Source organism: Coenobita brevimanus, chromosome 92 (assembly GCF_032717465.1).
Source record: "Coenobita brevimanus isolate Jiangsu-jjx chromosome 92, ASM3271746v2, whole genome shotgun sequence".
NCBI lineage: Eukaryota > Metazoa > Arthropoda > Malacostraca > Decapoda > Coenobitidae > Coenobita > Coenobita brevimanus.
Window position 1 is genome coordinate 14,793,125 of NC_137045.1, and position 24,614 is coordinate 14,817,738.

The window sequence follows — 24,614 nt, forward strand, 5'->3', positions numbered from 1 at the left end:
TGAACTTGACAAGAATCCCGCCTAGATGTAAAACAAGTCCGTGCAGAGTGGGTGAGGTAAGCCTATGGTAAATTATTACATATAAGTTATTATAAAACTAACAAAAAAATCAATTTTAGAGACCTGTTTAGACTGTGAGGCCCTAACTTGTAGCTTTTTTTGCATTTTCTTAAATCCGGCCCTGTATAAAATAAGTAAATAAATAATAAATAAATAGATAATGAAATAAATATAAAAATAAATCCCAACCCACTCGTTTCATAACATCATAACATCAAAAAGGTGGAATAAAACACAGGTGTGATGCCAACGTCATTTGTATCGATGCAAAAATATAGCCTAAACAAGGACACACGAACTACAGAGTTACATCACCTTCCTCGTACACACACCGGGTCACGTAATATTCGTTATATATATTTACAGACATTATATATATTCAGAACAGCGTCTTTATTCAATAGAGTTCACTGCGATGATTTTTTTTTTTTTTTTTTCGTTCTTGTTACCCCCAAGCTGCTTTGTTGGACTGATTTATTTTGTGAATAGAGAATACATCTGAAGTCTTACATATCAGAGCTTTTCCTTAAGGTGGATAAAATTTTTTGGAGGTAAGAAGAATAAAATCCGTCATCGTAGTGAAAGTCTTAATACGTTTCTGGGTAGACTAGACGGTTGATCACAGGGGTCAAATTATTCTTATTAATAAAGAGAGAAAAAAAAAGCTTGAAAATTTATTGTTGGTACAGTCAAGGCCAATAACTCCTTTACACAGTCTCGAAACTGTCGCAGATCCTAAATATGTCTTAGAGACTCATCAGGAAAATTCATAGGGGTTGGAAGTGTTCGGTACCGCATCTCACTGGTTCGGATCCCCGCATACATACATACATACATATATATATATATATATATATATATATATATATATATATATATAAAGGGATTATTGGCGACTACTGTGCATTCCAGACCAGATATTTCCCTTATGTTGTCTCGAAGCTGTGTCGAAACATAATGAGAAATTCTGTCTATAAAACCAGTGATATTGAGACGGGTTGGAGATGTTTATTTTGCTTTATCGTCTCGGACCTCAAAGTGTAGAGAGCTATTGACAGCGACTGTACCTTAATATTTTAGGTTAGAAAAATGGAAGTTGTTGAAGGGCATACAGCTTTAAAAATGTAAATCGTGACACTAGATAATTGATTAAAATGATGGTAGAGATGCATTAATGTTAAAAAAGGGAATAATGATAGGATTGTTTTAAAACTTGGAATCGTGAATGGAAGTCCTGTTTCAAAATGACACCTAGTGGAATGAGAGATATATAAATTACTATTTTTTTTTTTTTCATATGATACACTGTTTTGCAGTTGATATGGGCTATTTCGTGTGCAAGTTCCTGAAGTAAGAGGGTGACAGTGATGATAGGTGCATTGTAATGAACATTTGCCTTAATAGTGATCTGGTTAGTTAGAAAAAAAAATACTATATACTGGACGTTTTCAAATGCAAGGATTGACCTGTAAAATATATGGCTCTTCATGGCATAATAAGTGAACGACGAAATGAGGGCGTCACATTTTTTTTTCATTTCTCAATAGCAAAAAAAAAAAAAAAGTTCCCTATCTATCCACTCACACATGCATTTCAGATTTTTGTAGAAAGGAAAAAACCTTCATTTTGAACACTTGTAGAGAGCTAAAAAGCAACGTAAGAGTATGTGTGTGTATATGTGGTTATACCTTTTTATGACCAATACATTTTTTTCGCATTTTGTAATTCAAGTTTCTGAAAAAAAAAAAAAAAAGTTTCCTGTGAGCACCCATACACCTGTGAGTTGTAAAAGTTAAGGGTAGACTTAACTGTGCTGATGTGTGTGTGTGTGTGTGTGTGTGTGTGTGTGTGTGTGTGTGTGTGTGTGTGTGTGTGTAAAGCCAGAGCACACAAGCTAATCTGTACAAGCACAGGAGTACCTGGGATGATGAATGCAATCTCGAGCAGACAGAAACAGGATTGGGGAGGGTGCAGGGGAAGGGTGGGGGAGGGAGGGGAGAAGAGAAGAGAAGAGAATGGGAGTGGGAGGTAGTGGGGAATCGGAAGAAGGGAGAGGGGGATGAGTTGGGATGTGGGGAGATTGAGAAGGAAAGGTGAAGAGGGAAGAGGAGGGGAAGAGAAGGGTGAAAGGGAAGGTGGATGGGGATGGGGATGGAAGTGTGTGGGGGGGAGAGGGGCGTAAGGGTTGAGGGATGGGGTGGAGGGGAGAGGCGGTAGTAAAGGAGAGAGAAATAAAAAATAATAAATTCTGGTAACGTGATGATTCTTAATAATCTTTTAGGAACGCAAATAATGGAATTTCGATAAGGTATTAGTAACCCAGATGAAAACGATCATGTGATAAGGAATGCTCATTATATTTATTATTACTCATGTACGAAACGGATGAAAACGAAAATGAAATATGACGAAAAATTACGATACGATTCTCCTGGTAACGCAAATGAAAAATGAAACATGAATAATAACGATACGATTCTTGTCATGTAGGAATGCGAGGGAAAAATATTGGAAAATTACGATTCTTATCTTCTAGGAACGCAAATGAAAATTGAAAAATTACGATACGATTCTTGTAGGAATGCAAATGAAACAAAAAAAAATTACGATACAATTCTTGTGGGAACGCAAATGAAAAATTATGGAAAATTCGATACGATTATTGTAGGAACGCAAGTGAAACAACTTAAAATTACGATACGATTCTGGTCTTGTGGGAACGCAAATGAAAACTGAAAAAATATGAAAAATTACGATGATTCTTGCAGGAACGCAAATGAAAAATGTTGAAAAAATACAATACCATCCTTATTTATGTAGAAACGCAAATGAAAAATGAAAAATGTTGAATAAATACGATATCATCCTTATTTATATAGAAACGCAAATGCAAAATGAATAATATTGAAAAAAATACGATACGATCTTTATTTATGTAGAAACGCAAATGAAAAATGGCGTAGTGTCGAAAAACTGATACGATTGTTATTGATGTGGGAACGCAGATGAAAAATGACGATAAATTACGACGCGATACTTATCTTGTAGGAACGCAAATGAAAAATCATGAAAACTTACGATATGATTCTTGTGGGAACGCAAATGAAAAATGAAAAATTATGAAAAATTACAACTATTTTTGTGGGAACGCAAACGAAATATGAACAATGAAAAATCACAATATACTTCTTATGTAGGAATGCGAATGAAAAATGGAAAAATTATGAAAAAAACATAATACGATTCTTGTGGGAATGCAAATTAAAAAATGAAAAATACTGAAAAATTACGATACGATTCTTGTAGGAACGCAAATAAAGACAGCAGATAAACGAGGCGATACTTAATGAAAAAGGTTGGCATTTGTATAGTGAATATTGAGGTAACGATAGTAACTGAGAGAGAGAGAGGAGAGAGAGAAAGAAATGCGGAAAATGATAATTAGCAAATACAATGAAAAATGTTTTAGTAAACGTATCGTATGTAATTATAGAAAATTATAATGAAGAGCTAATAGGAAAATGTTTATCAGTTAGAGAGAGAGAGAGATTATTAGAGGGAAAGTAATGGCGTGACGAAATTAATGACAAATACAAGTTTCTGAATTTCACATCGCAATGAAGTATTTAAACGGATTTCAAGGGGTCCAAATAGGGCCGACTTTGTTTTCCCTTCACAGCTAACATATTCTCAGTACAGTGAGTATAATTATTAAAAGTTAGTGTTAAGAATAATAAATAAATAAGAGCTAGGAATCAGATAATAATGCCGATAATAACTGATGATAAAGAAAATACTGATTGATAGATTAAGAAACAGGTTATTAGATTGAGAATGTTGATAAGAATGGTAATACGGGAATAATTGGCTAATGATTGTTACAGATAAATGGATACTTTATAGGAACTTTACTAATGAATAGTGAAAAGTTATAATAATGATAATAATAATAATAATAATAATAATAGCAGTAGTAGTAGTTGTTGTTGTTGTAGTTGTTTATTTTTTTGACAACCGAAACATTCATGTCTGGACTGAATCTAGCTTTTGAGAGAGAGAGAGAGAGAGAGAGAGAGAGAGAGAGAGAGGCTGATTTAGTTCATTAACAGTAAATTATGTTGAAATGACTGTGAGGAAGAGGTGTCAGTAACTGCCATGGAAGTGACCTTAGATAGGGTCATTAGATGGTGTCATTAGTGGCTGTTAATTACGGTTGAAGAAATGAGTTAACTATCACTGTGAAAAGGATGTTAATTTGGATTTTAGAAATTTGTTAAAGGTGGCTGTTAAAACGTGTTAATTTTAGCTATAGAAATTGTGATATGGATGTAAAATTATATAGAAGTTTTTAAAATATAGATGCTGAATATTATAATGTTTACTGTAAGAAATGTGAATGTAATGTTTAAGAAATCTGTCAACTACCACAAGATTGTTTGAAATGGATGTTGAAAATTCCTGTAAAAAATATATATGCTCCAAAATGAGTTAAAAAGACTTGAAATGACAAAATTTGGTTACTATAAATGGCTGACACTGTTTCTTTTTGTGCCACATGCGGGCGGACTATAGCATTTTTCTGACATTCCGTTTTCTCTCTAATTGAATTCGTTGATGCTGAAACTGATTTTTTTTTTTTTTTTTCATAATTTTGGGGTGATTTTATTTTGCCATTATTATTATTATTATTATTATTTCGTTTGATTTATCACATCTGTTTCACTATTATTCATTTGCTAAGCTTTCATGTACGGTATATATATATATATTTTGTTTCGCTTCTGTCATATTATTTTAAGTTAGCAGTTTTATTCTCATTAAGCATTCAATCCTTAATGAATTTCTGTAATCTCTCTCTCTCTCTCTCTCTCTCTCTCTCTCTCTCTCTCTCTCTGACAACCACTAGCGATTTATCAGACACGCAATGGAAACTTCACTTTATGACTGATAGTGTGGGATGCTTCCAGCAAAATCTCTCTCTCTCTCTCTCTCTCTCTCTCTCTCTCTCTCTCTCTCTCTCTCTCTCTCTCTCTCTCTCTCTCTCTCTCATTTCATTTAACTTTTTAACCTTTTCTAACTTTATCATGTACTGATAAATCTCATCTTGTTTCTTCTCATTGGTTGTTTCTTCCTCTCATGCTTTCTTTCTTTCTGTATCTCTATCTTTCTTGCCTCTTTTCTTTGTTTTTATTATTAGGCTGCTCCTTCAGTTTCTCCCCTTTCATGCCATCATCTGTTCATCTCTTCCTTCTTTTCTCTCTTCCATCTTTCGCCTTTGTCATGCTTTCTTTCGCTTTTCATTCACTCTTTTGCTTTTAATCCTCTCTTATGTTTTCTTTCTATCTTTCTTTCCTCGTTTTCTTTAGTTCGCTTTTCTTTCTTTCACCGTTTTCTTTTTTCTTTTTTCTTTCTTTATCTTCCTTCTTTCCACTTTCCCGGCCTAGTCATACTCTGAGCCGATGGTGATGGAGAGTTCTTGTGAGACGATGAGCGTCTTGTGGTACCAGATGTTGGTGTCCAGCACGACTGCAAACACAAGGAAGAACATTAGTAGGCGTAGTGGGGGTGTGGGAGGACTAGGGGGATAATAGTAGTGGTAGTAGTGCTGGTGGTGGTGGTGGAAGTAGTAGTAGCAGTAGTAGTGGTGGTGGTGGTGGTAGCAGCAGGAGCAGCAGTAGTAGTTGTAGTAATAGTAATTATAATAATGATAATCATAATATAATAATAATAATATTAAGTGATAATAACACGGTAGTAATAATAATAATAATTGTCTGTCCATCAATCAATCCAACCATCACCTAATTATTTTTCCCATGTAACACTGTAGTACTAGTCTCAGTATTGTAGTCGCCTAGTAGTAGTAGTAGTAGAAGTAATATAGTAGTTGTTGTCTATCTATCTATCTATTGCCAGACGCCTCAATCCCGTTTGGGGTGGCCACAAACAAATCGCCTCCAAGTCGCCCTGTCCCCCGCCATTTCACTGCCCTGCTCCCAACTCACACCTCCCTCTCTCATATACCTCTCCACCCCATCCCTCCATCTCATCCTCGGCCTCCCCCTCCCTCTTCCCCCCCTCCACCTCACTCACATACACTCTCTTTGTCAGTCTTTCACCCTCCATCCTCTCCACATGGCCAAACCACCTCAGTGTGTTCCTCAAAACGCTTCCTATCACATCCACATCCACACCACAACGCACCTTTATATCCTCATTCGTCAGCCTGTCTCTCCACGTGACTCCACAGGCTCCTCTTAAATAACTCATTTCCACTGCTCTCACTCTTGACTTGTGTCCTTCCAACAATGTCCAAGCTTCACTTCCGTACGTTAGAGATTGGTATCACAATACTGTCATGTAGTAACTTTTTCACTTCCATGCTCACGTCCCTGTTTCTTATCACTGCTTTCAAGGAACCAGCAACCTTTCTTCCCTGCTGTACCCTTTCAAGCACTTCACCCTCCAAACCTCCATCCTTACTCATCACACTACCCAAATACTTAAACGTACTCACATTTTCCAATTCCTCACCATCCAACCTCGCTGTACATTCACTAACTTCACCTCTCTCAAAGACCATCACTTTACTCTTCCCTACATTCACCTTTAGGTTCCGTTTCTTACACACTCTCTCAACCTCATCCACCAAGCCTTGCAGCTCCCCTTCGTCTTCACTCAACAACACAGTATCATCTGCAAACAACAGTACAGGGAGTTTCCAAACACTATCCTCTCTCACCAGGGCCACTCCAACATCCACTACCCTACCTTGTACCTCTTTTATTACCCCATCCATGTACAGATTGAACAACCATGGAGACATGACACATCACTGTTTCAAACCAACTTTTAAAGAGAAAAATTCACTTAGTTCACCATCCACACACACTGCAGCCTTCGCACCATCGTACATACTCTTCACAGCATTCAACAACTTCCCATCTACTCCATATATTCTTAACACTTTCCACAATCCTTGTCTATCCACCCTGTCATATGCTTTCTCCAAATCCATGAAAGCCGCATACAACTTCTTTCCCTTCTCTAGAAACTTTTCCACTAAAGATCTAAGAATGAATATCTGATCTGCACAACCTCTTCCCTTCCTAAAGCCTCCCTGTTCTTCTCCAACTAATTTCTCTGTTCTTTCTCTAACTCTGTCTATAAGTATCCTACCATACACTTTTCCTATTATACTAAGAAGACAAATGCCCCTATGATTACCACACACTTCTTTTTCCCCTTTTCCTTTGTACAAGGGAATAATTATACCTGACTTCCAATCCTCCGGGACTCTACCTTCCTCCCAGGCCAATCTGCACATCTTCTACATCCATTCTACTACTATCTCTCCCCCATGCTTCAGCATTTCACCACACACTCCATCAATTCCCGGGGCTTTCCCCGATTTAACTTTCTTCATTGCTTCCACAACTTCTATCCTACTGATTTCTTCCTGTCTTCTCACCTCCCTCCTTCTCCCAGCCATTCCCCAGCCACTTATACTCGCATTACTTCCATCCTCTGCGTTCAACAATTCCTTAAAGTGTTCTCTCCATCTGCTCACTTTTTCTCCCTTCACTAGTAATCTACCATTTTTATCTTTCATTCCCCTGCTAACTTCACTTCCACCCTGTCTTACTCTTTTCACTTCTCTCCAGAACATTTTCTTACAGTCCCTCCACTTTACACTCAAATTCCTTCCAAATTCCTCATCCACTCTCTTCTTACTCTCTCTTACTAATCTTTTCACCTCCCTCTTCCTTTCCACATATAACTCTCTCTCCCGCCTCTCAACTTCTTCCACGCCCCTATTTCTCATCCATTCATTGTATGCTTTCTTCTTTTGTGCCACAGCCTGTTTCACCTCTTCAGTCCACCACGCTGTTCCTTGCACCCCCCTCCGTCTTCTCTTCCTTCCACACACCACATCACATGCTGCACATATTTCTTCTGTAAATATCTTACACACACCTTCCACGTCTCCCATCTGCTCCAATTCATATTTGCCCAATCGTTCCTCCACTTCTCTCTTATACTCTGCCTTTTTCTCATCCTCTTGTAACCTTTCCACTCTCCTTGCAACTACTCCTTCCTCTCGTCTTTCCCTTCTTCTATTCCTCCATCTTACTTGCATCCTAATTCTGGCCACCACCAAGTAGTGGTCAGAAAGTCCACTCCCCCAACCTCTATACACTCTTGCATCCTTTACACATCTTCGCATCCTTTCATCCACACACACATAATCAATCATTGCCTTCCTTTCATTCAGTTCACCACCCACCCTTCTCATCACTCGCCATGTATACCTTTGGATCATTTTATGCCTGAAGAGGGTATTGGCTATCAACAACCCCCTCCCAGCACAAATGTCCACTAACGCACTCCCATTCTCATCTGTCTCAGCAGGCACACCCCACTCACCAACTATTCCATCCACCTTCACATTACCAACTTTACCATTCATATCACCAATCAAAAACACTCTCTCATTCCTTCCAAACTTTTCCATGCACACTTCCACATTTGTCCAGAACTCTTCTCTCACTCTTCTAGCACGATCTTGCGTTGGCGCATTCACACACACAATCGCCCACATTTGTATTCCAACTTTCAACTTTACCCACACAATCCTTGACCCAACTGATCCATACTGTCTTATGCTCTTCTTCCATCTTTTACTCACAACTATACACACTCCTTCCTTTGCCCTCTCATTCTCATCTACTCCTGCACATATACCCCATCCATACTCCCATTCTCTCACACTTTCTCCTCTCCATTTTGTTTCAGTTATTCCACATACTTCCACTTTCGCACCCTCAAGCACCTGGACAATCTCTCTCTCTTTCACCTCATCATTCGCTCCTCTTACATTCCATGTACTCATTACCAAGTCCTTTGTCGGGTCCTGGGTCGTCATCGTTTGGTCAGTCCTTGTCCGAGGCTTCTTGTTTGTTTTTTTAGTTAGTTGTTTTCCGGGGAGGGGCACTAACCCTCCGCCAACCCTTTTAGTCGCCTTTTACGACAAGCAGGGATACTGGGGGAGTATTCTTGAAAACCCCCCTACCCCCAGGGGTTGTAATAGTGGTAATTGTATAGTAGTAGTAGTAATATTAATATGATGATGATTATTATTATTAAAAGGAGCAGAAGGAGGAGCTGAAGGAAAGATACAAACAAAAGCGAGACAAAAAAATATCTAGAAAATATAGGAAGGGAGAAGACAGACAGCAAAAACAGTGAAGTAAAAGAAGGAGCAAGGAGGAGGAAGAGTAAGAGTAGAAAGAATAGCTAATGCGATCAATATTCAAAACCCGATTCCCAAAATTCTGGAAACATGGCAGAAAAAGAGAAAGTTCCTGGCTATCAAAAAAAAAAAAAAGAAAAAAAAAAAAAAAGAAAGGAGTTGATCTGTTTTTGGATCTACCTATATATCAGTCATTTATATTTAGCATTAGGATTTTATTGGGTAGGAATGTTTGGAATTTAGGACGACTTATTTTATTATTATTATTATTATTATTATTATTATTATTAAGAGCCACCTTCCTACTTATTTTTCTAACTCCCTCCTCCATCCCTACTCCTCTCACATCCCGCATCCTCCCTCCTCTTCCTTCCTCCTCCTCCTCTTCCTCGTACACTTCCCCTCCTCCTATTATGACTTTCACTCTCTTTCTTGCGTCTGAGAATATCTCCTTCCAGGCTTTACAACATTCTCTCTCTCTCTCTCTCTCTCATAAAGTCGTTTCCTAGTTTGTCTTGTCAGCTGTTTGTCATCCTCCTCCCTCCCCCCCACCCCTTCCCTTCCCCCTCCCTCCCCCCACCCCTTCCCATCCCCCTCCCACCCCCCACCCCTTCCCATTCCCCTCCCAAATCCATCACTGATCTTCCATTTCCCCTCCCCACCCCTTCCCCTACTCTTCCCCTCCCTCCCTCTCTTGCTTTTCTCCTTCTCACTTCTTTCCTCTCTCCCCGTTCCCTTCCCTTCCGTAATCCTTCCCTCCATTTCTTTTCTTTCCCTTTCTCCTTCCCTTCTCATTTTCTTTCCCTCCCATTCCCTTCCTTCCCCTCCCTTACCTCCCCTACACACCCCTTTCATCCCATCCCATCCAGTCTCATTCCCTTCCCTTCTTGTCCCCTCTCCTTCCTTTGGCTTCCCTCCCCATCCCTTCGCTTCCTTTTTTCTCCATTTTCCCACATCCTGCCCCCCCCCCCCACACACACTTACTGATCTCTCCGGGCTCCACCACCACGTCCACGGGCACACACTGGGTATAGCACTCCGGGGGCGGCTCCAGCGACCACAACTTACGGCCCCTTATCTGTGCCTGCCAGGACGGATTGCCCACGTGGTCAATCTGGCGAAGAGATAGGGGATAGGACTGTATTCTTGCCAGTTAAGGAAGCTCCCCAACACCTCTTCCTAAGCGATTTAGTCTTCTTTTTATACCGTGCCATCCTCCTCTGTGTTCCTTAAATCATTCTAATATCACCGTACTCTACATAAACAACGTGCGGTACAAAACAGTATTTGCCAGACTTATCCAATAATAAATCGGTAAGGAAGAGGTGTTAGGGAGCCTCCTTAACCGCCGAGAATACGAACTTTAATTGGAAGATGTTGATTTAAAGGTCTGTATTCTCGTCGGTTAAGGAGACTCCCTAACACCACTTCTTTACCGAGTTATTTTTGGATACAGCTGGCAAATATCCTTTTCTACCACATTTGTGCAGAGTATGGTGATATTAGAATGATTTGAGTAACACGGAAGAGGACGGCAAGGAGTAATAAGCACAATAAATCGCTTAGGAAGAGGTGTTAGGGAGCCTCCTTGACTGACGAGAATACGAGCTAAAGTATAACATATAGAGGATGAGGGAATTGAAACAGCGTAAAATTAATGTGTGCTTAAGAGGAGAGAATGAAGGTAATTATGGAAAAGGAGATTAATTAGTATTGTGGTTAAGATAAGATACCTGGTAATTACGGTAGGGGCAATGTGTGACACTGGTAAATCTATACTCTGTTCACTTTTACTTGGCTCAAAATTTGTGTGTTTTTGTTTTCATTACATGGATACAACACCAGCTGCACGCTAGAATAGGATGCCAGTCACGAAGAAGTGTTATGGAAAGAATGTAAAGCCGTAGCACTGTCTTATTTCTGCCACTGAGCTACGGGAAATAAGCTGCAAAAAGACGAAAAATCTCTGCCAGGTTGATGTGAACGAAGTATAGTCAGCAAAATGTAGACTGATTTTGTGACTGAAATGTGGTTAACAAGACGTGATTTAATTTTTGGCCGATCATGGTTGTTTTGGGTTTGTGCGTGCGTGCGTGCGTGTGTGCGTGTGTGTGTGTGTGTGTGTGTGTGTGTGTGTGTGTGTGTGTGTGTGTGTGTGTGTGTGTGTGTGTGTTTTGCGTGATGTCAAAAAACAGAGCTACAAGGAGGTGGGGAGGGGAGAAGGGGTCGCCGCTCCCTCTAGCTTCGGTATTTTTTCAGTCTGGTCTCCTCGTATCTCCTGCCTGATTTACGTCCAAGGAGAGATCCAAGAACATGTCCCTGATCCCAAGACGCCAGGCAACAGGGGGGAGGGTAGGAGAAAGATGAGGGAAGAAAATGGAGAAGGGTTAGGAAGAAAATGGAAAAGGGTTAGGATATACTGACGTGTCTAGCAGTCTACTTACGCACAGATTAGGAAGGTCTACTAACCTACCTATCAACCTTACTTACGTGCGAGTTAGGAAGGTCCACAGACATACTAACATACCCATCAACTTACGTGCATGTTAAGAAAAAAAGTACCACTATGCCTAACAGCCTACTTACGGTATGTGCATGTTAGAAGAAGTCTACCAACATACCTATCAACCTACTTACGTGCATATTGAGAAGGTACTAACACGTCTTTCAGCCTACTTACGTGCATGTGGGCCCCGTACCCCGGCGTGCCCATGAAAATCCAGTCTGTCTTGGAGGATTCTGCCACGTCGGGAAGGAAGTAGGGCCTGTGGTAGTGGCCCCTTAAGATGTTGGCGGCGGAGGAGTCACAGTTGCTCCTGAGGGCGGCGCGGAAATAGGCTTAGAAGGAGGAAACGTACATACATACATACATACATACATACGGTACATACATACATACATAGAGAGAGAGAGAGAGAGAGAGAGAGAGAGAGAGAGAGAGAAAGAGAGAGCCTAAGGGAGGATGAGACAGGGAATGTCCAAAGGGATTACTGGAAAAGGTCATTTGGAGAGAGAGAGAGAGAAAGAGAGAAATATATAGCGTTCTTTAGTACTCCTGACTCCCTCCCCGCACCTCTCTCTCTCTCTCTCTCTCTCTCTCTCTCCACATATCAATTTCCAAGCCTTCACCGTCCCTCCCTTTCATCCACATTCCTTTCCTAATCCACCACTCTCCCCTATCCACCTCCTACCTCCTCCCTCCGTCCACTTTCCTCTCCCTCCTCCACTTTTTCTCTTTCTCCTATGATTTCTCTGACGGCCTCGCAATTTGCACTGGTTTCCCCTCCTTGCTTCGTTCCGTTTTCTTTCATTCAGTGTACAGAACTGGGATTTCAGTCTCTCTCTCTCTCTCTCTCTCTCTCTCTCTCTCTCTCTCTCTCTCTCTCGCTCATTACAAACGGGAAATTTTACGCCTCTGTACCACTCGTTATTTATCGCTGTTATGCTTTTTTTATTATTATTTTTTTTAGTATAATTGAGAGGTCTGGTTAACTGCCTGGCCATAATTGCGCTTTGGTAACTAATTTATTGCGTCGTTTATTTGGCGTTTTGGCTGTGGTTGGATATTGCCTACCCCGTTCACAGTTATTAGATAATAATAATGATACTGATGATGATGATGATTATTATTATTATTCTCGCTGGTTATTGCCCACCTTGTTTGTGATAGCGGGATATTGGATTGAGGTATTGATGATGATGATGAGGAGGAGGAGGACGAGGAGGAGGAGTATGACGATGATGATGATGATTGATGATTGATGGTAATTTTGATCTTCGTGATAATTTTTTATTATTATTTTTTTCCTTTTTCTGGATTCTAGCTTCTCTCTGAATCCGTTTTTGTATCTGTCCGTGCGAGGTCCCGACTTAACCCATTCCCATGCTGGCGAAGTACGGTGGGGAATGGATATATGGAGAGTGGTGCCTGTTTAATCCGAAGTGTTGGAATGGCAATGTGTGTGTGTGTGTGTGTGTGTGTGTGTGTGTGTGTGTGTGTGTGTGTGTGTGTGTGTGTGTGTGTGTGTAAGGACATAATACGATACTACCACACCCAACTGGCCCCTTGAGACTTTTGGGCGAGGAGGAAGTTGAAAAATCTCGTCACTGATAATATTCACAGTACCAGCACAGATCTCGCTTAGAACAAATGTCCTACTGTGTGAGAATAACATTGAAAAAATATCTAGTCCTTGCCGAATAATGTTTTACTTTAATTTTTGCCGCAAATAAGGAAAATGATACCGGTATGTAAAATCTCAAGCCCTGTATTAAAAAAAAAAAAAAAAAAAAAAAAAAAGATGGTCCTCGATACTGACTTTTTTTTTTTTTTTTTTTTTAATTACGGCATGAAGTTAAAGGTATTTTTTCACGCGATATGTATCTGTTTTAAACGCGATTTGTACGGATACCTGTACCACGAAAATTTATCACCGTCGATATTTTCAGCTGCTTCATACGGCAGCACAAATCACGCAAATGGTTAGTTCTCTTCCTTTTTATTTTTATTTTTCCTCGTTAACGTAGCCTAGTTGTCAGTTATCGGTACCAGTGACATTATTCCCATTTATCACTGACATTTCTTTATTATTCGTCATCCGCTGCTCAGTTTACAGCGGTTCTCTCCTCGTTTCACCCCTTTCCTTGGTAATATTAAAACCTACATTAAACCTCTAGAATTATCACTACCCATATCATTTATCAGCACAGCCGTTATTGTTACCCGTGAATATTATCATTTCTAATCTTTATTATTTAACATCTATCATCTTTATAATTTTTCTCGTGCATTTGTTTATATTATTAGTTAGTTTTCCGGGAAGAGACACTAACCCTCCGCGAACCTACTTGTCACGTAAGGAACACGTGTTGGTTGGTTATAAGGTTACCACCCATCGTTGTAAAAATAATTTGTCTTGCCACTCAATGTAGAGCTACCCTAAAATAGAATACCGCGTGGATGATGGAGGCCCCCCTTCTACCACATGGAGGCGATTTGTTTGTGGCCACCCCTTACGGGATTAGGGCGTTTGACAATAGATAGATAGATCTTTATCGTTTATCACTCATCGTCCAATATACCTAGTCCGTCCCCTCATCCCATATCTCTCCCTGATCATACTGAAGACGTTAAACAAGTCATTCATCATCTAATGTTATTCGTCCATTCGTCATCCAATCTCTCATGCCCTAATTTAACATTATCACGGTTTCTAATTATCAGCTCCCATTTATTGCCATCATTATTTATTATATTAGTTATCATGCAGTATATCTCCCCTCATCTCCAGTGTCTCCTGCAGTATACTGAAAACGTTCATAATCATCTCAAGTACTCTGAATTACACTACCGTTCATCTTATCATTTATCGTCTTTATCACTCACCATGCTGTATACCACGGCTCGCCCCTCATCTCCACCCTCTCCTTGGACATATTAAAGACGTTAATAATCATGTCAGGTATCCTCATTAACACTACCATTCATATTATCATTTATCAGACAGTATCATCTTTATCACTCACCATCCTATGTACCACGGCTCGCCCCTCATCTCCGCCCTCTCCTCGGACATATTGAAGACGTGCCTCAAATTTCGAAACTCGGTCTGGTAGGGGAAGAACTGGCAATCTCTCTCGAAATTCTCCAGAACGGGGGAGTCGTCGGCGTAGATGGACTTGAAGAAGGCGAAGGAGAAGGTCTGAGGCGCCGACCAGTTGCGTTGGCCGTCTGTCACTACCACGGGTCGTCCTGTGTAGGCGTACCTGAAGGAGGCGTGGGTGGGACAGGAGTTAATAAGGATGATGTGGCAACATGTTGTGGAGATTGAGATGTGGGAGGGAGGGAGGGAGGGAGGTAGAGGTAAAGGTAGAGAGAGAGAGAGAGAGAGAGAGGAGGGGAGTAGGCGGATATGCTTGTGTGAGGTAAACAAATACATATGTAGTTATATATGGGTATTTGTAAGGACGGCGAAGGAGAAGGTGAAATGAGAAATAAATAAAATAAATGTAGATGGTGTAACATAGATGGACTTGAAGACTGTTTCCAGGCATCTCTTAGTGAAGGAATGTTGTTTAATGTTGAAGGAATGTTGTTTAGTGTTGAAGGAATGTTGAGTAATATTGGAATATTGTTTAATGTTTTTTTTTTTTTTTTTACCTTCCGTGGCTAAGATAAAATCTGCAGGTTGTCATCTTTCAATTTCTTTCATTTTGCATGTAAAGAAATTCTCATGTTCCTTTTTTATTCCTTTCCAGAGGTGAGTGGCAGCATTCCACTGGGAGGTCAGGAGAACAAGAACCACTCACAGGTCAGTTTTGTGTGTGTGTGTGTGTGTCTGTGTGTGTCTGTGTGTGTGTGTGTGTGTGTGTGTGTGTGTGTGTGTGTGTGTGTGTGTGTGTGTGTGTGTGTAGAACCTTTTTATCACCCCCAAGGAATCTACCTATTTATGATCAACTTACCTCAGTTGTATGGTAGAGAGAGAGAGAGAGAGAGAGAGAGAGAGAGAGAGAGAGAGAGAGAGAGAGAGAATTGTCCATAGTTTACTCTTATTGGATCAGCTGTATTTATTTCATTTGTTTCTGTGAGTTAAGAATGGGTTGGGGATGTGAGTAGAGGGGGGTGGGGGTCAAGGCTGTTTATTGTGAGGCCCGTGATGTGTGTGGACCTGTTGCCGTGTGTGTGTGTGTGTGTGTGTGTGTGTGTGTGTTGCAGTGACGTTCAGGTGCAGTTTTTATATGTCGTAGTTTAAATCTCTCTCTCTCTCTCTCTCTCTCTCTCTCTCTCTCTCTCTCTCCTTATCAGTTTATCTCCCCATTTGGTAGTTTACTTTTCCATTACATTTATTTAAACAATATATATTAAAAGCTATAAAAATGATACAACTAAGTACTAAGGCGTAGAAAGGTAATAAATCGCAAAAGAATACGTGTTTGACAGTCTCGTAAGTCTTCCAGAATTCGGTTGTAAGTTACGTGAGAGTCAGGGGTCGTTGCGTGCTGTGTCGTAAAGTGTGCATCTCTCATAACTCGAGAGGCACGTAACTTTCAATGGTTTTTGCTGTGTTTAGGTGATGTGTGTTGGGGGTTGGGGTTTGTGTTTGTGTGTGTGTGTGTGTGTGTGTGTGTGTGTGTGTGTGTGTGTGTGTGAGAGAGAGAGAGAGAGACACCGACCCTTTTCTCACCCTCTCCTCTCACCTCTCTCTCCCTCACACTGTCCACTCGCACCCTCTCTCTAATTTATCACCTCCCGCTCTCTCTATTCATCATTTCTCTTCCCCTTACAAAAATTTCAGAAATATATCAGATTTCTCCCAATAAACATAAATTTTCTGGTCCAGACTTAGGTATTTATCTAAAGTAGCCAAAAAGGTACATAAGATTAGTTATTATTAGTTTTGAATATTTTTGTAATTGGAGAAAAAGACAGATGGGTGATGTCTCAGTTTATTATTATTATCATTATTACTATTATTATTAATATTATTATTATTATTATTATTATTTTGTCTGCATCATTTCTTAGGCGTCACTTTGTCATGGAAGACGATTGAAATATGGCGTAAGAAGAGCGTAGATTTGTATAAGTATTTTTCAGTCCCCCCCCACCGTTTCTTTTCTCACCTCCCTGTCCTCGTTCATTCTCCTTTCTAATGCCTCTTTCCGCCTCCTCACCTCCGCCCCTTTCATCTCTCCCTTCCCACACCTACTGCATGTCCTGTCACCCTTCCGCCTTCACCTTAACGCTTCACTCTTCAACTTATTAACCCCTTTACATTCATTCCTTCTTTCATTCATCAGTCTGTTTCCATCACCCTGTCCTCAACTCTGTCTTTACTTCAGATTTCCAGTTGCCTACTCCTTCCCCTCCCCTCCTGGACTTCATTCATTTCTTCCCGTTTCTTCCCTCTTCATTCCTTTCTCCTTATGTATAGCCTTCCGTGTACCCCTCTCCTTCCCTTCCCTTTCCTTTCCTTACTTTCCTTTCTTTTCTTTTCCTTCCCTTCCCTTCCCTTCCCTTCCCTTCCCTTCCCTTCCCTTCCCTTCCCTTCCCTTCCCTTTCCTTCCCTTCCCTTCCCTTCCCTTCCCTTCCCTCTCCTGCCTCCAAATTATCTCCACATCTTCCCCTAAATGTGATCTCTTGTTTTCGTATAAATTGCCCCTCATTTTATTGTCTTCCTCATTTCCTGATTTTCCCCCCCTGGACCTTATCTGACACATCATCCCTCCTCCTCTTCCCACTTCCCCCTCCCCCTCCCCCTACCCCCAGCACCTCTTACCTCACCTGAAACTGCTGCGGTGTGATGGTGTGAATATCTCAGCGTACATCACATCCCTGTCTTTGTTCCTGTCCCTGTCCCCTCACCCTCTCCCTCACACCTCCCCCTCACCCTCCCTCTCTCCCTTCCCCTCCCCCCTCCCCCCAGCACCCCCTACCTCTCCTCAAACTGCTGCGGTGTGATGGTGTGGACTCTCTCAATGTGCGTCACATTCCTGCACATGCCACACTCCACGGGGGGCCTGAACACGTCCTGCACCGCTGCAGGCATGTCGATGGTGCACTGTGAGAGAGAGAGGGAGGTGAAGTAAGATTTGGGATTGGGAAAAATGGACGGGTAAGATTAGGGATTGAGAAATGAAGGAGTAAATGAAGATAGGGGTACCAAGAAAGATTGGGGTTATTTGGGGGCGAGAGGGGATGTGATAACGTTGTGTGAAACCACACACACACACACACACACACACACACACACACACACACACACACACACACACACACACACACACACACACACACACACACACACACACACACAGAGGGATTCAATCTAGGCGGACGTGTGACACCGGCGCTCCGTACCAAATCATCACGGCCAGTGGCATTACCTAAATAGTATCTTTGTATGAATCAAGCTCAGTACCAGGTTAGACTAAATGAGTGTTCATTATAAAAAGGAAAAAAATAATATGTTTCAACAAGACTTGTAAAAACAGGAAATAGAACCAAGACGAAAGAATACGCTGAGTCATCTCTGAGGTTTGTTTAGACTACAACAAGACGGAGATTGTAAGTATATGCTTTGCACTTTAAGTATTGCAAAATGGATACATACTTCAGTAAAACAAATTTGGAAAAGAAAAGGGATAAAGGTAAAAAGCAAAATGATGATTTCTACCAAGAACTGGTTGAAGTAGAGACCCACAATAGACTGGTTGAACGTATAAACAAACTAGAAATGGCTTTCAAAAATGAAATTGATGAAATAAAGAAGCAGATGCACTTACAAAAGGAAGAAATAGAAAAACTAGGAAGGGAGGCCAATAAGAAAGACACAACTATCAGTGAACTAACCGTGGAATTGAGTACACTTAGGAAGAAAATGAGTGAAATGGCAAGTACAGTAGTCAATCACGAGAGTGTTATGGAAGAGTTCAAAAATGACACAGAGACAATTAGGCAAGTTAGCAGTCTTATTGACCAGAGCAGTGATATTGAGGAGAAGATAACACAAGTAAATGAAGCTGTGCAAAGCTACAAAAATGATGTAGAAACCACGTATGCTGAAATGGTGAAAGTAAAGAAAGACTTAGAAACAAGGGTGGAGGAAAAAAGCATTAAAAAGGAGGTGAAAATAATAATCCAAAACAATCCAAAGTTAGTCAGAGATTCAGTAGAGATAAACAAATCAATAGTAATCACTGGTATAGAAGAGGATGAAGTTAAAAACAAGATCACAAGAGACAAAAAGGAGATGGCAAATGTAATGAGCTTACTGAAAGAAGTATCAGAGGAAATCTGTAGTAAAGACATAGAGGAACACAAAAGGTTAGGGAAATACGAGAAAAGCAAGACAAGACCTCTAAAGGTGACTTTCCAGAGTGTAAACACTGTGGAAGAGATACTAAAAAATGCAAAGAATCTTAAGGAAAAAGAGGAGTTCAAAAATGTATGGATAAAAAGATGCCTAACACAAGAGGAACTGGAATTACTGAAAGAGAAAAGGGAGGAAGCAAAAACAAAAAATGAGGGAAGATCAGAAGAGGAGAAGAAGAAATTTTTTTACAAAGTAATAGGATTGCAGGTACGAAAGTGGTACACAAACAGGATGGAAGAAAAAGGAGGAAGGAAGTAGAACCATGTCATGACAAGTATATAAACAAGATGATAAAGTTGATATACTCAAATGTGGATGGAATGGTATCTAAATTACTAGAGATGAATGATTATGTCAGAGAAAATGAACCACAAATAATATGCCTAACTGAAACAAAATTAATACCAAGGATATCAAATGACATACTAAACTTAGAGGAATACAATATATGGAGAAGAGACAGATATTTAAAAAAAGGAGGAGGAATTATAATATTAACTAAGAAAAATCTAAAAGTCAAGGAAATAAAACTAGATATACCATCACAAGTAGAACTGATTGCAGTAGAGATCGACACATCTGAAGGTAAAGTAATTGTAGCCAATTTGTACATGCCACCCAGATCAAACACATGGGAAAGAGACGAATATGAGGACCTGGCAGAGAGTACAATTCAGAGTGTAAGATCATTGCCACATAAAATGGAAGAGAAATCGGAAAGAATTATACTAACTGGGGACTTCAATACAAATATAAATTGGAATACTCTAGATATGAATAGCCAAGAAAGCTGTTGGGATCAAAAGCTCCTGGATCTCGTACAAGAGTTTTTCTTAACGCAACATGTGAGGGAAACCACCAGAAAAAGAGGACTTGATGTACCTTCAGTGCTAGATCTAATATTTACAAGGCAAGAAAATGATATTGACAGTTTAATATATCACCCTCCACTCGGCAAAAGCGATCATGCAGTACTAAATTATAACTTCAGGATAGCATATGACATAGTAAACAGCAATGATAGTTACAAAAAGAGCCTAAACTATAAAAAGGGAAATTATCAAGACCTAAAGAAGTATTTCTTAGAAGTTGATTGGGAAAATGAGCTTAGAGGACAAGATTTAAATGCTGTATATAAAAAATTTTGTGAATTTTATGAAACAGGAGTCCAGAAGTACATCCCACAGCTCAAAGAAGCAGATAAGAAAATACAGAAATGGTTCAATACAGAATGTAAAAAATCAAAAGAAAGAAGAGATTTGTTGTGGAATAGATTCAGAAGACACAATAGTGAAAGGGAGTATAATAATTACAAACAGGCAAGAAACGATTATACAAGAATAAGGAGGGAAGCCCAAAAACAGTTTGAGGAGGATATAACTAATAAAAGTAGTGATCAACCAAAGCTGTTTTACAGCTATATCAGAAGCAAAACTAAAGTAAAAGATATAATACAATCCATTACGGACGAGGGAATCACTTATACACAAGAGAAAGATATTTGTGAAGCACTAAATAAGAATTTCCAATTAGTTTGTACAGAAGAAAAAAATTTTGAGAGGGACTATGTGGAACACGCATGTCCACACATACTACCAGATATACAAATAGCAGAAAAAGTAATACAGGAGGAGTTAAGTAGATTAGACAGAGGAAAAGCAAATGGTCCTGATGAAATTTCATGTTGGGTATTACGAGAATGTGCAAAGGAGTTATGTAAAGCATTATTTTTAATTTTCAAGAAATCCTTGAGTCAAGGTAAACTACCTGATATTTGGAAAAAAGCAAATATTGTCCCCTTATTCAAGAAAGGAAATAGACAAAATCCACTCAACTACCGACCATTATCGCTGACCAGTGTTGTAAGCAAGGTATTAGAAAAACTTATAAGAAAAGCTTGGGTAAATCATCTAGAAGAACACAGTATGATAACAGAAAGACAGTTTGGTTTCAGAAAAGGAAAATCATGTATTACTAATCTGTTGAGCTACTATGACAGAGTAACAAACACAATACAGGAAAGGGAAGGATGGGTGAACAGTATCTATTTAGATTTCAAGAAAGCTTTTGACACAGTACCACACCAAAGACTTTTATGGAAACTGTACAATCAAGGAGGAATTCGAGGCAAACTGTTTTGTTGGATGCAAGACTTTCTCATAAAAAGAGAAATGAGGACAGTACTAAGAGGAAACTACTCATCATGGAAAGAAGTGACTAGTGGAGTACCACAGGGTTCAGTGCTGGCACCAATCATGTTTTTAGTGTATATAAATGATATAAACAGTAACACTGGAAATGAGAGCTATCTGAATATGTTTGCAGATGATGCAAAAATACAAAGGAGAATTACTAACACAGACTCTTGTAAAGAGCTACAAGAAGAATTAAATAAACTTCATGAATGGAATAGTACATGGCAAATGGAATTCAATGTGGACAAGTGTCATGTAATCAAGTTTGGTAAAAGTGGAAAAAGACCTGATTGGGATTATAAGTTAGGAAATAAAACCCTATACACATCAGAAAGAGAGAAAGACCTAGGTGTGATTATCAATAACAGACTATCTCCGGCTGACCACATCAGCGAGAAGGTACGGAACATGTATACACTGCTTGCAAATATGAGAATAGTATTCACATACATAAATGAAGACATGCTAAGAAGGATAATAACATCATTCATTAGACCAACCCTGGAATATGCATCAGTAGTCTGGAGTCCTCATCTCAAAAAGCATATAGACGAGATTGAAAAAGTTCAAAGGGCCGCTACAAGATGGATACCAAGCTTAAGGGACCTAAGCTACGAAGAAAGACTAAATAAACTGAATCTACCAACACTACAGGAGAGAAGGAAAAGAGGTGACATGATAATGCTATATAAATGCATTAGGTAAGAACAATTAGATAGGTAAGAACACACACACACACACACACACACACACACACACACACACACACACACACACACACACACACACACACACACACACACACACACACACACACACACACACACACACACACACACACACACACACCCACACACACACACCCACACACACACACACACACACACACACACACACACACACACACACACACACACACACACACACTGTCGATGGTGTACTGAGAGAGAAAGAAGAGAGAGAGAGAGAGAGAGAGAGAGAGAGAGAGAGAGATGGAAATTGCGAGGACATGGAGCAGTAAGGGATACGGTTCAGTATCCTCTGTTAATCCCTTCTGGGTCCACAGCAATACCGGACCCTTTCCTTGGCGGGAGAGTGATAGCCAGAATGAACCCTTTCCCATGCTGGAGATGTACGAATGGAGAAATTGTAGGAACTGATGCATATAAAATGGAAGTGTTATATTTGCTGTTCTGGGATGGATCAGAGTCAGAGTATGTCGGAGGAGGAGCAGACCGAGTACGAGCATATCTCCTTCCGTCCGATATCGTATTTTCCACCGTATTGCTGCTTCTTGACGATTTTCTTCAGGTTCTGGGAGACGTCTTGTTGTGGAGGGCTTCGTGAAGGCTCGATCTAATGTCTCCAGTTCAGAAAGCGTCTCCTGAGCTGAATGAAATCGTCTGGAGATAAGATATAAGATGAAAAAGAAGAAAATTTAAAAAGTCATAATTGAAGGAGCTACAGCATTGTTGAAGGACACACTACCCGGACTCTGTTTAAATGTCCACCACGTCATGGTCTCGAATCCTTGACCCAGGACACACACCTCATGGGATAAATACGCCACCATCGAGCCACTTCACATGTCACCATTTTGTCATTATCCATCTATCCATCATCTAATCCTGTGTTGCCCCATGAGGAGCGTAGGAACCCTGGGCTAGGCAACTTGGTCCTGACATTTAAGATGAGAGTGACGAGCCTCACTTATCCCTGAGTGGCATTACGTGAGCAGTAAACCCCAACCATCCCTTGGATATAAACCTGCACTGGCTGAATCCGACTGGAGCACCTTAATTACCCACTAAACCACCAGGCGCCATAATTTGGTTATATGGTTACCACCCAGCGTAGTAAATGGATTCCTGATGTACTGGAAACCATTTGGCTTGTCACTCAGTGTAGACAAGCCAAATGGTTTCCTGTCATTAATATCCACAAATCTCCACACGTCACAACCTGGATACTAAATCGTGGTTACGTGGACTTCAGTAAGCCATAGTTGAGCTGCAGGAATAAGTCTCCTTGGTTACTATAAGTCTTTCTATCTATCTATAGCCAGAAGCCTTAATCCCGTAGGGGTGGCCACAAACAAATCCCCTCCATGTCGCCCTGTCCTCTGCCACATCGCTGCCCTCCTCCCAACTTATACCCCATTCTCTCATATACCTCTCCATTCCATCCCTTCATCTTATCCTCAGTCTCCCCTTCCCTCTCCTCCCCCCCACCTCACATACATTCCTTGTTAGTCTCTCACCGTATAAATACATACATACCATAAATATAAACGTACCGTAGTAGTGTGATGGCGTTAATTGAACCCGGGTAAATGTATAAGTGTCTGTGTGTGGGACAGGTCTGCATTCACTCCCACGCTAATTAACGCCACCTGCCTTTATTGCGCCTGTCCGGAAATATTTAGGATTTTTATTAATATTGTGCCTGTGTTTCTTGGCCAGGTTAGTATTAAATCCAGTGTTAGGTGCGAAGGGGAGGAGATAAGGACGTTTGTTCTCTCCGACAAGGAGAGTATGTTTTCACTCCTGTTTGTTTGTTTGTTCGTCTGTGAGCAGGAATACTCAAAAACTAAAAGGGATTTGGACCTTATTTGGTGGGTACATAGCCCACGTCCCAGGGAACAATCGATTAACATTTTGGACTGATCCGGACCGTATTACAGAGTCTGGGTCCGGAAAACTTGTGTGTGTGTGTGTGTGTGTGTGTGTGTGTGTGTGTGTGTGTGTGTGTGTGTGTGTGTGTGTGTGTGTGTGTGAAACCCTAATCAGTGATGGGAACACCTAAACCATTATGAAGAGTGGTTTGTAAAATTACGTTGCCCTTGTCGGAGAGATGCGCTCTACTGAGTGCCCCTCCCGAGGTCAGGGTCACACCTGGGGCTCAAAGAAGTTTCGGGTGCTGTCATAATTAACGTCCATACCTGCATTCGTGTCCCCTTTGTAACTTCCACATGCATGGAAATACCCACATTGTATACACAGTATATATGTATGGTTAACATCCAGTAGAGGACTTTGTATTGCATGGCAGTACTTCATTCACTTGTTATTATTATTATTAATTATATTATTATTATTATTATTACTAATAGTAGTAGTAGCGGTAATAGTAACAGTAGTTGTAGTAGTAGTGGTAGTAGTAGTAGTATGATTATTATTAATTTATCGTTGTCATCATCGTCCTTGTCATTATCATCGTCATCAGTCTCGT

At 40.3% G+C, this 24,614-nt stretch overlaps 1 protein-coding gene across 1 annotated transcript in view; it reads right to left on the bottom strand.

Annotated features, from left to right (window-relative positions):
* Positions 1-310: 310 nt before the first annotated feature.
* LOC145412045 (uncharacterized) overlaps positions 311-24,614 on the bottom strand; it is an 82,455-nt gene continuing 58,151 nt past the window's right edge. Inside the window, exons 2-6 of the mRNA XM_080281962.1 lie at positions 17,750-17,874; positions 14,840-15,079; positions 11,994-12,129; positions 10,298-10,427; positions 311-5,586 (exon numbers count right to left, since the gene is read on the bottom strand). Of these exons, the coding sequence (XP_080138088.1) occupies positions 5,501-5,586; positions 10,298-10,427; positions 11,994-12,129; positions 14,840-15,079; positions 17,750-17,874 (717 nt within the window). The 3' untranslated portion in view covers positions 311-5,500. The remainder of the gene's footprint in view (positions 5,587-10,297; positions 10,428-11,993; positions 12,130-14,839; positions 15,080-17,749; positions 17,875-24,614) is intronic.